This window comes from Arabidopsis lyrata (genome assembly GCF_000004255.2).
Source record: "Arabidopsis lyrata subsp. lyrata unplaced genomic scaffold ARALYscaffold_4, whole genome shotgun sequence".
Taxonomy (NCBI): domain Eukaryota; kingdom Viridiplantae; phylum Streptophyta; class Magnoliopsida; order Brassicales; family Brassicaceae; genus Arabidopsis; species Arabidopsis lyrata.
The window spans coordinates 1,259,668-1,271,832 of record NW_003302552.1 but is presented as its reverse complement, the minus strand read 5'-3'; the positions used below and the strand labels follow the sequence as shown (position 1 = coordinate 1,271,832).

The window sequence follows — 12,165 nt, the reverse complement described above, 5'->3', positions numbered from 1 at the left end:
GCAATTGACAAAAATAGCACCAAAAACATTTTTTCCCAAAACTAGCATAACATTTCTTAAATTCCACAAATAGCACCTTCAACTTTAATTAAACTTTAACTAAAATAGAAAATGAGAGCATACAAACCTAATATTAAATTGAATCAAAAAATTTTTTTTTTTTTTTTTGGGCAAACTAGAAGTGACATTAATTAAAAAGGAGATTACACTCCCCTAAGGGAGGAAGAGTTTGCTGCAATCAATGCAGTCTTTGCTAAGGAATCAGAGATTACATTGTCCAACCTAGGGACGAAAATAAAAGAGATAGATGACCACTTTGTACTTAGACAAAAGATGTCATGGATGATAGCTTTGAGTTCTTTAGAACTAGCTTTGGAGTTGAGGATGGATATCAGGACTTGAGAGTCCGAGTGAACTTCAAGCCGCCTGATAGACGCGAGGATGGGGGACCTCGACAGCGCTGTTAGTGAACTCCGGATGGCCAGAGCTTCAGCAGATAGCGCGGAACCTACAAAGCCTCGAGACATAGATGATCGGATAAGGGTGTTCCCCAGCGGGTCCAAAAGGATCCAGCCTTGGCCGCAGTTTCCTGTGGGAGCACTCCATGCCGCATCGACATAGCATTTGTGGGTTGGAATGTTATGCTGCGTAGTCAGGGGAGCTACGGGTCTAGCACGTTGTTTTGGTAAAGCTAATTGAGCTGATTGCCACTCGTTAGCTTCCTTTAGGGATTTCAGAATTATATCCTGTTCTGAGAAGGCTATGTCTTCAAAGATGAGGAGGTTCCTGGCTTTCCACAGGTTCCACATAATCCAGGGAGCCATAGGAGTTGCATACAGACCCAAGGGGGGCAGCGCAACAGATAACAGAGCCTTGGTTAACAGAGCTTGGAAGTTTGGGAAGGTACCTGCGAGAAAGTGATGGTACAGGGGAGCCGCTGACCACACTCTTTGCGTATAAGGACAATGGAGGAAGAGGTGGAGTTCATCTTCCCGCTCTCCACATCTTTTACAACAGAGTGAAGTCATCAAGCCTCTTTTTGCCAAGTTGCTGCCTAGGGAGAGAGCTCCGTTAGATGCCTTCCACAGGAAGTTTTTAATTTTTGGGATCACTTTTAACTGCCAGATGCTCTTTGTCCAGCTAAAATCCTTAGGAGGCTCAGTCCCTGCAAAAGAACCATTAGCAGCTAGGTGGTATCCCGTTTTGGTGGAGTAAATTCCTGATTTTTCAGGTAGCCAAATCAAGGAATCATGTAACTGTAAGTTATTGGTGTTGATAGATCTTATGGCGTCCTCATACTGAGGTAAAGTAGACCGGATGGCTGCTGGGTTCCACTCATTGGTTACCGGGTCCAGCAGGTCTTTGACTAGCATGGAGTCCTGTAAAGCTGTCGGTGGACCAAAGGGAGCTTGAGGGTGATGTAGAGAGAGCCACGGGTCTTTCCATACCTGGATCTTACAACCATCACCAATAGACCATCCCAAACCTTTTTTGAGCAACTCAAGACCGATGAGAATACCTCTCCAACCATGTGACGCTGAGGATGGGGAAGGGCACTCCAAGAAGGAAGAATGGTGGCAGTATTTGCCCAGTAATATCTTAGCCAATAGTGACTCAGGATTGTGGAGTAGGCGCCACCCTATCTTTGCTACGAAAGCGTCATTGAATGCTTCAATATCTTTGAATCCCAATCCCCCTGCAAATTTAGGTCTAGTTATCTTCTCCCACGCGACCCAACTCATTTTCCTTTTCCCTGGCTTGTCATCCCACCAAAAGCGCATGAGAACAGATTGTATTTGTTTGCAAAGTGAGCTCGGGAGTTTGAAGCATGACATTGCATACGACGGCATTGCGGTGAGAATGGATTGGAGAAGGACTTGCTTTCCGGCTCCGGAGAGAAAGCGGGATGTCCAACTGTGGGCTCTTTGTCGAATTTTGTCCACTATCGAAGAGAAAATATCTCGTTTCTTTCTACCAAAATGCTCCGGGAGGCCGAGATACTTACCAAGACCACCTTCTTGATTTATATTAAGCGCAAGCTTAACTTTTGATTTAGTATCTCCGGAGGTTTTAGCTGAGAAGGTAATGGCCGACTTATTGAGGTTGATACACTGCCCGGAGATGCATTCATATTGGTCTAGAATTCTCTTGAGAGCCAAGCAACAAGAAGCACTAGACTTACAAAAAAACATGGTATCGTCCGCGAAGAGGAGATGATTTATAGGGGGGCTAGTTCTTGCCACTTTGATGCCGGGAAGCTTACCATGAGCTTGAGCCTTAGAACATAACCCCGAGAGTACTTCCGTACAAAGAATGAATAAATATGGGGATAGAGGGTCTTCTTGACGAAGGCCTCTCGACGGTATAACTTGGCCTTGTGGGGTTCCATTGATAAGGAACTTGTATGATACAGTCCTAACACATTCCATTATCCAAGATATCCAAAGAGAATGGAATCCCAGCCTAAGGAGAACCGCCTCAAGGAATCCCCACTCGATTCTATCATACGTTTTACTCATGTCCGTCTTCACCGCCATTGAGCAATATTTCTTGGCTTCAGATGTGCGGAGGAAGTGGAGAACTTCGTGAGTTATAAGGACATTGTCGGAAATGGCTCGGTTAGGCACAAAAGCCGATTGATGTGGAGAGATGAGAAGGTGTAGAATTGGTTGGAGCCTCTTAGTAAGGATTTTTGCGATGATTTTGTAATGAACATTACATAAGGCTATGGGCCTGTAATCTCCAACCTTTCTCGGAGCTGTTCCCTTTGGGATGAGGCGAACATGAGTTTCATTATGGCGGGAGTTCAACTCGCTTGATTCAAAGAAGGCTTTAACTTCTCTGGACACATCCTCTCCAATAGAAGGCCAATAGGCTTGATAGAATTTAGAAGAAAAGTCATCTGGGCCTGGAGCTTTACTTGAATTTATAGCAAATACAGCTTCCTTAATTTCTTGTTGGGAAGGAATATCAATAAGGGAAGCATTCATAGCCTCTGTGATTTTTGGTTGAATAGCTTCCTCAACTAGCTTGAAGTTGGAGTTACCATTAGTGGTGAAGATGCCTTGGAACACTTTAGCTATTGTGTTTGCAATTTGATCTTCCTCAAAGACTTCCACTCCCTGAACATCTTCGATAACTGAGAAGGCATTGACAGCTCTTCTTCCTCTAGTAACCGCATAGAAGAAAGATGAATTGCGGTCACCACTGTGGAGCCAGTGAATGCGGCTTCTCTGTTTCCAGAAGCTTTCTTCCTCCTTGTAGGCTTTTTCCAGTAGCGCTGTAGTAGATGCAATTACGATAGGATCTGGAACATCCGCTGAGAGGGCAACTTCGAGAGCCTCCTGGTTTTGCTTGATGCTTAAGGTACTGTTTTTATGGTTCTCTTTCAACCATTCAATAATTTTCCTACGGCAGCGATCAAGCTTTGGTATGGTGGATGGGTTGTGATCCTGCGCCCAAGCTTTCTTGATCAGATCTGAAATTTCTTCCTTCTCAGTTAGGTTCCTGTCAAATCTAAACAGTCCCTTTTTTCGACGGTGGGAGTCATTAAAATAGGTCACAAGCGGCTTATGATCTGAGCCCTCAAATCTGAGATAACGGCACCTTCCCGATGGAATTTCTCTGCCCAAGAGCAATTAGCCATTGATCGATCAAGCCGAGATTTGATAAAGTGGCTGTAGCGATTCCCTCTCCAAGAGAAAGAATTTCCGGAGTGTTTGAGGTCCCAAAGTCCCTGCTGGGATACAAAGCTGCGGAAAGCCAGGAAGGATCCTTCCCATCTAGGAGGACCTCCAAATTTCTCACTGTTGTCCAGGATATCGTTGAAATCTCCGGTAAGCAATTATGGAGAATCTTTGTTTTCCCCCAACTCGGTCATTGAAGACCAGAACAGAACTCTATTTTCCATACTTGGGGCTCCATAGACAAAAAAAAATTTAAATGATGGAAATATATAGTCTAAATTGAAAACATGGTACCCAAATATAATACCACAAAACAATATTAAAATGAAACAAAATCTTTTTTTTAAATGGTGGAAATATATATCCTAAATTAGAAATAAGGAACCCAAATATAATAACAAAAATTTAATATTACAATAAATCAATATCTTTTTCTTTTTTTTTGATAGACCCGATCAGTTGATCCGGTCAGCCTCGGGGGGAACGCACCGAAGTGCTACCATGTGGACTCGTCGCCAACACCTAGGTGTTGGACTACCACACTGCCTAACCCCAAGTTTGGAATGCTTTCCGACTAATGCTCGAGGGTATCCAGTTAGCCTTATCCCGGATTACTATGTGAATTGCTTGGGCCAAGGCTCAAGCTCAGACTTCCCACACAAATGTGATTTTTGTTTTCAGGGTAGATCGAACATGGGTTAGTTCCTTCCAACTTTTCCCTCAATTCTCCCTTACCACTAGACCACAGCCGTGTGGGCATCAATATCTCTTTTAAATGGTGAAAATATATACCCTAAATTGGAAATAGATAACCCAAATATAATATTTTAATTTTTTTTTATAATTTATTTTGGTTGAATACTTTTTATATAAAAATTATGGTATTATTGGAAAAACTAAACTAGTGATGATACTTTTACAACAAAAACTTAATAGTGAGTCAACTAATGCTATTTTGGAAGTTTATGGAGTTGTGTGCTATAATGTCCATAAAACTTGTTTTAGTACTATTTTTGGAAATTTCTACAAAAACTTTCCGTATAGATTCTTACCTAGTTTATACTACCTCTGTTTCTTAGGGCTTGATTGGTTCTCCCGCTAGCATCCTCCTAGCGGTTACTAGCGGTCGGTTGCGGTTATTAGCGGTTGGTACCAATCATAGAAACCGCTCTGTACCGCTTCGAACCGTTCGAAATCGCTGAATTTCAAAAGCTCCTTCCCGCAAGCGTTTGCGGTTGCGGGCGGTAGCGGTTGGATTTTTTTTTTTTTTTTTTTTTTTTTAAAAATCCAAACGTTTACTTATAATTATTATAATATATATTAATCATATATAAATTTTTTATCTTTGTATCACGTTCTCATCAGAAACCCTAATAATATTCTAAAACTCTATTTCTCTCAATGTCTTCCATCCAAACTGATGAAAATCAATAACCAAACGTAAGCATCATATATCCTTTTATTCATTCATCACCTCATATGTAACTTTTTGAATATTTTTTCATGACATCGTTTTTTTTCTTTTCATTACGTATTGCTTTGCTTTTTGATTGAATATATGTTTCGATTTGTTTTCTCGAATAGAAACTCACTTGCTTTTTGATTGAATTCAACGTTATTTACAATTTGTCCCATTACTTGATGTTAAACCAGATGCATAAAGTACTATCTTGTTACAAAATTTATTTATTTTTGAATAATTATTTAGTTCTTTATTTATGGTTTTCATTATTAAGCATGTTCAATTTTTCTAATATTATCATAATAATATATTGGTGTTTTTATTTATTTTTTTGTAATATTTTTTATTTATTTTGGTCATTTTTTTATTTAACTGCTACCGCACCCGCTGGTTTACCAGTCATAAAACTCCCGCAAACGTACCCATTTTCAAACGCTAAACCAGTCGTTCAAAACGCTTGATAACGCTTGAAGCCGCAACTGCCTGCTTCCGCAAACTCCCGCAACCGCAACCGCAACCGCTGCGTTTAAACCAGTCAGGCCCTTAATAAGTGTTTCATTTTATTTGTTGTTTTTAATTTTCAATACAAAATTTATAATTATTTTATTATTTATAACTCTTGATATTCTGCAGTTTGTTTTTTCGTTGGTTAAATTGTTTATAAATAGATAATTAAATATATTTTAAAATAAAAAACAAAAAATTAAATAATTTTTTAATTTATGTGCTAAAACCTTAAACTACAATTAAATAGAAACAAAGCGAGTATTGAAATGCATTGCGTATATATATGTATATTACTCCCTCCGTTTCGTTTTAGTTGTCGTTTTAGGACTTAAATTTTGTTTTATAATAGTTGTCGTTTTAGATTTTCAATGCAAATGTTTGGTAAAAATTCCAATATTATCCCTATTGTTTTAATGTTTTGACCAATGAAAATTTTTATAAGATATATTAATAAAAAGTAAAACAGAAAATTTAATGTTTTTCTTAATTTGTGTGAGAAAACCTTAAACGACAACTAAAACGAAACGGAGGGAGTAGTAATTAATTGTTCGTATTTAAGCGACAAAAAAACATAAGTTGATTAGCGGAAAGCATGTGCTTTAGACCTCGTAAATGACATGTTTGTCTTAACTTGTGAGCACTCACTTGGTGTTGTTAAGCTTTGAAAGTTACAAAGCTTATCAAAAGATCATATCAAAGTAAGAATTGTCTAATATATACTTTTTTTTTTCAAAATATAAGATGAATTGGAGTTTCTTTTTATATTAAAATATAAAGTATTTTCACATTCCCATATATAAGAAATTAATTTATCTAAAAAATTAAAAAAGAATCAAATGATTGTTTCTCTTTAATTGGTTTTCATTGAATATTTTTATTAAAAAATAATATTTTGGTTAAAACCAATGAAACAGAGGGAGTCTGTAATTCTGTTACTTCTCAAATATAATAGATGGACCAGTGAGTTGAACATTATTAACCACTAAGTTTTCTTAATTACAACGTTCTTTACACAACAAAAATACTTATATTTTTTTTGGTGAATTAGCGCAGAGACATTATTTGGGAAAGAAAATTAGGTAAAAGACGTTAGTAGAAATCGTCAGAGACAAACTGAAAAAAAAAGAATATGTATGGGTCTGAAGTTCCATTTAATAACGAAAAAACCATATGTGCGTTTGGTAATGCGCGTGGTGAAGGATCGTGTCTCTTAAGGGAGCCGAAGGAACAACCTGCCATATAATAAATGCTGCCAGGTGAACTGACATCGCCGCGTCGACAAAAAGAACGAAGTGATCGTTAATAAATGCAATAGATCTTAACTTGAGCTAACTCAAATTTGAATATAGACAACTAACATAGTTGCATGGACACCCAATGAATATTTTACACGATTTTGACATTTGTATACAGATAAACATATACATAGATCGTTAGAAATAATTATGGTGTTAAATAGTACGGTCTATGTGTACATATAAATATATATATATATATATATATATATATATATATAAATCGTTATTAGCATTTATATATATGTAAATACGTACATAGAACGTTATTAACATTTGTATACATGAAAACTTGTATATAGACCATTATTAACATTTGTATACATATAACTACAAATATTTATTAGATATTCAATCTAATCGACGAGGAAGACAACATGCAAGATATATACATAGATTTACAAAATGTTTTAGACATCCACAACAAACATCAATTCATTTGTCTCACGCAATGGATCGATTCAAAGTCTAAATATCAGAAGCGAGTGGGATTAAAATTAGGCAAAATAGGGGCTAAAATTAGTGTTGTTCTGAGTCTTATGTCAGTTTACCAAAAAATTAAATAGCTCCTCCAATAACGTCTCTTACCCAATTATCCCTATTTATTTTATGTCATCAATGAAATTAAATAATCTCTAAGAAAGTAAATAAAAAACTTTAACAAAAAAGAAAGTAAATAGAAGACAAAAACTTAAAAGTCTCCAAAACAAGATCATCGTGCCCCTACAACATTTCACCTAACTTCAATAATCTGTCCCCAAGGAAAGTGAATTGCAATAATGTAAACTGGAACTTGATTATCTCCTTCTTTTATATATTTAGAACAATTACCTATAAACAGAAATAATCTCTCTTTTTTTAATAAGACTTAGTAATAGTTACTTTAAGCGATAAACTAAGGGCTGATTAATGGGTTCTTGTTTCTTTATTGTCTCCGCTATATTTTAAAACTTGAAAAAAAAAAAAAAACTATATTCATGGGTCGACATGTGTTTCAAACTGCAAAACACGTAGTTAGTTTTGTAATTCGGTATCATAAGTTGTTAAATTCGGGAAATACAATTGGAGAACTAGAACTGAAGAACAATTTAGATGATTTTGACAGCTAAAGTTAAATTAATTATTGGTTCGTCCTTCGAAACTTTCTTTATATGAACATTTTTTTTTTGTACAAGTTTCCGACGATATAACTAACTTGTATAGTCTATATATTTCATTCAAAATTTTGATACACTTTTTGTTCCTAGTAGATGGTTAAATACATTATAATTTCGTGTGTAGACGCCATTAATTAAAAATGAAGTTGTAGAGTAATTTTCGACATTCACGACACTACATCATCTAAATTAATAAATTATCCTTTGTCATAAGTTCGATATTTTAAAGATAAATCTTCCTTTATAATGTTAGTTTTGTATAAACATCAACTTAACCTACTTTCATATAAATCAAATTCGTGAAGAGGGGTTTTGAATTTGGTTAGGCAGCAAACTAGAGGTTACTGTTAGAATCTGAGTCGGCTAACCATAGTTACTATTTGAGAGAATTGCCCTAAGTTTCATTTCATGGTATCAGTTTATTTTGGCTCATTTTTTGTTTAAGGTGAAATTTATTTTCTATTTCATTTGTGAAACACTACATTTAGTTATTTAGTAGTAATATTTAATAAATACATACTGATATTCAATAAAAGTGTTTTGAATTTTATGATTAATATATAGAACTCTTTTCATACAATCAAGTGCGTGACAAAATGAATCTACAATGTGTTAATAATATATTATCAATGATATCATTAAGGAATTATATTCATCCAAAATATCTCTCTAACTTTTTTTTGTTAAATATTTTTATTAATTATAGGGTTAATTAGATTGATAGCATTTCGTTTGGTTATTTAGGTAAATAATTTTGGTGGAAAAGCCATTGATATCATAGAGGATGTAAGTTTTAACCTCATATTCACCCGTTTGAAACTATTTACTACTTAAATATGAATTATAACCTAGTTTAACTACCAAAAACATTATATGGCGACAAAAAAAAAAAGTTATAACACGTATGGAAAATTTTGTTAAAAGCTTTAAAACGTTGAAAAAAATAGCCGACATAGAATACGAGAGAGGGATACGATCGGGGGGGGCAACGTGGACCAACATGATAGACCCTCCAAATAGTCCTCAAATTGAAAACATTGACATGTTTCTCTTCTTTTTTTTTTTTTCTATGTATATTTTTTTTGTGTGGGTCACATTATTTAATATTTGTATACAAGGAGCCATTTTACATGGAGATTTCCTGTCGGTATAGCGTCCTCATTTCTCCATTGCTTCCACTTTTTTCCTATTCTAATTTGATTTAATTTATATGTCAAAACATTATTCAAAATGCCAATATATTTAACATTAAGAAAATGAAACTCGTAATAGTTGCTTGTATCAATTTTACCGCCGTCTCTCCATTCATACTTAAATTTAGTAGATTAAGAAACTGCTATTTATTGACAAAATAAATCCGTTTATATCTAAATTTTAGAATCACTAAAACTTTTAAAAAATCAAAAGAAAACCCATGTTGGTAAATCGGATAATGAAAATAATTAGAATCCCCCTCTTTTGTGCATTTTGGCGTCGCATGAAACTATATATAAACATGCATTCACTCTTAGACTTCTCGTAGCTTGCCAACAACAACGCGCTCGATCTATCTATCTCTCTCAGCCTCTCTCACAACTCTTTCTCTAGTTCTAGAGTTTTCAATTTATTGTTAAGTCTTTTATTAAAAAAAAAACAAGAACAAAAGAAATGGTTCTATTGTCAAGAAAAGCTACATGCAACAGCCATGGCCAAGACTCTTCGTATTTCCTTGGTTGGGAAGAGTACGAGAAGAATCCTTACGACGTTATGAAGAACCCTCACGGCATTATCCAAATGGGTCTTGCTGAAAATCAGGTAAACAAATATTATTCAACTGCATGTACACTAATATAAATCAAAATATATTTATGTATTCATGACATAAAGACTAATTAAAGTATGTTTAATTTTATTGGACTTCTGTAGTTATGCATTGATCTACTAGAGTCATGGCTTGCACAAAACACAGACGCAGCCTGTTTCAAGAGAGATGGCCAGTCTATTTTCCGGGAACTCGCTCTCTTTCAAGACTACCATGGCCTCTCTTCCTTCAAAAATGTAAGATTATTATTGTATATATCAATCAATGAGTATCAAATTTATTTGCAGTTTGCTGATCTTGCTCGAATGATTTTCAGGCCTTGGCTGATTACATGTCAGAAAATAGAGGAAACCGAGTTTCTTATGATTCGAACAACCTTGTGCTCACTGCTGGAGCCACTTCCGCAAACGAAACTCTAATGTTTTGTCTTGCAGATCCCGACGACGCTTTCTTGCTTCCCACGCCATATTATCCAGGGTTAGTACACTGTTTGCTTACACGTAAAATTTCCATCATGACTACAAACTTTACCTAACTAAAACCCCTGTATACTTTTACACTTCAGGTTTGATAGGGATCTAAAATGGCGAACCGGGGTTGAGATTGTACCAATCCAATGCTCAAGTACTAACGGGTTTTGCATAACGAAACTTACACTCGAAGAAGCCTACGAGCAAGCCAAGAAGCTTAACCTAAACGTCAAAGGAATACTTATTACCAACCCATCTAACCCTTTGGGCACGACAACAACCCAAACCGAACTCAACATTCTATTTGATTTCATCACTATGAATAAGAATATACATTTAGTAAGTGACGAGATATATTCAGGCACAATATTCAACTCTTCAGAATTTGTCAGCGTCATGGAGATTCTAAAAAATAATCAACTCGAAAACACCGATGTTTTGAACCGTGTCCACATTGTTTATAGCTTATCTAAAGATCTAGGCCTCCCTGGTTTTAGAGTTGGAGCCATTTACTCCAATGACAAAGATGTCATCTCTACCGCTACAAAAATGTCGAGTTTCGGCCTTGTCTCCTCCCAAACACAATACCTACTATCCTCATTATTATCTGACAAGAAGTTCACTAAGAACTACCTTCGAGAGAACCAAAAACGGCTCAAGAACAGACAAAGAAAGCTCGTGTTGGGTCTAGAGGCCATAGGGATCAAATGTCTGAAGAGTAATGCCGGACTCTTTTGTTGGGTCGACATGAGACCTCTCCTTAGCTCTAAAACGTTCGAAGCGGAGATGGATCTTTGGAAGAAGATTGTTTACGAAGTGAAGCTCAACATCTCTCCTGGTTCGTCGTGCCATTGTGAAGAACCGGGTTGGTTTAGAGTTTGTTTCACGAACATGAGTGAGGAGACATTAAAGCTTGCTTTAAAGAGATTGAAGAAGTTCGTTGATGATGGAAACTCAAAGAGGAGTTGCCAAAAGAGTGAAAGCCAAAAACTAAAAGGTTTGAGGAAGAAGACGATGTCAAATGTCTCTAACTGGGTTTTTCGACTATCGTTTCACGACCGTGAGGCTGAAGAATTGAACGATAGTCCGGTTTTTATTTTAAAGTATAATTTTTTTTTCCCCTCCAAACTCTCAAGTGATGATGTAATTTTTTTAACTGAAAATTACCCAGATTGACTCAAATTTAGAGATTAATAACTAGATTGACACCCTAGTTTTGTAGTTTACTAGACTAACACAAATTTTGGGTAAAATGACCAAAAACCCAATTCAATTTTATTAGGCTTTAAAAAAAAATCAAACAATATAACATTTAAATTAGAATTACAAAACCCTAACAAAACAAAAAAAACCAACTAGCCCTAAATTACGACTGCCTTTCACGTTTTTTTTCTCAGCCTCATGTTTTTTTTCTCAGCCTCATTGATTAAAACTCAGTCACTTTCGCGACTCCGACGAAGACTTACGATTTGTCATTCTTAAAATATGTAGTCCATCATGAAAAGTCTGTCATCAAATAGGTATATAAAATCTGTCATAATATGAATAAAAATTAAAATCTGTCATTGCTTAAAACATATCTGTCATCACTATATGAAGTCATTCCAGCAATTTCTTTTTTCATCACTAAATCTGTTGTAATGTGACAGTTTTTTTTGAACTAATCATAAATCTGTCGTAATGTAAATAAAATCTGTCATCACAAAAATATTTCATTTGCGATTGTATGTCAATCTAGCAATTTTTTTTTTGTATGACAAATCTGCTATCACTCGACAGTTTTTTTG

The 12,165-nt window shown here is 35.7% G+C and overlaps 2 protein-coding genes across 2 annotated transcripts; one reads left to right on the top strand and one right to left on the bottom strand.

The window, feature by feature from the left end:
- Nucleotides 1-203: 203 nt before the first annotated feature.
- On the bottom strand, nucleotides 204-1,373 carry LOC110229035. Its single transcript, XM_021027770.1, has one exon. It carries the CDS (start codon nucleotides 1,371-1,373, stop codon nucleotides 204-206), a length of 1,170 nt encoding a protein of 389 aa, XP_020883429.1.
- Nucleotides 1,374-9,087: 7,714 nt separating this feature from the next.
- On the top strand, nucleotides 9,088-11,747 carry LOC9314705 (1-aminocyclopropane-1-carboxylate synthase 4). The gene is made up of 4 exons (XM_021027370.1): nucleotides 9,088-9,901; nucleotides 10,013-10,144; nucleotides 10,225-10,385; nucleotides 10,474-11,747. Exons 1-4 carry the CDS (start codon nucleotides 9,755-9,757, stop codon nucleotides 11,552-11,554), a joined length of 1,521 nt encoding a protein of 506 aa, XP_020883029.1. The 5' UTR covers nucleotides 9,088-9,754; the 3' UTR covers nucleotides 11,555-11,747.
- The last annotated feature ends 418 nt before the right edge of the window (nucleotides 11,748-12,165 follow it).

Coding starts and splice junctions, on each gene's coding strand:
- LOC9314705 (XM_021027370.1), top strand. CDS start 9,755: ATGGTTCTATTGTCAAGAAAAGCTACATGCAACAGCCATGGCCAAGAC. Junction 10,145..10,224: donor GCCTCTCTTCCTTCAAAAAT/GTAAGATTATTA, acceptor AATGATTTTCAG/GCCTTGGCTGATTACATGTC. Junction 10,386..10,473: donor CCCACGCCATATTATCCAGG/GTTAGTACACTG, acceptor TTTACACTTCAG/GTTTGATAGGGATCTAAAAT.
- LOC110229035 (XM_021027770.1), bottom strand. CDS start 1,373: ATGCTAGTCAAAGACCTGCTGGACCCGGTAACCAATGAGTGGAACCCA.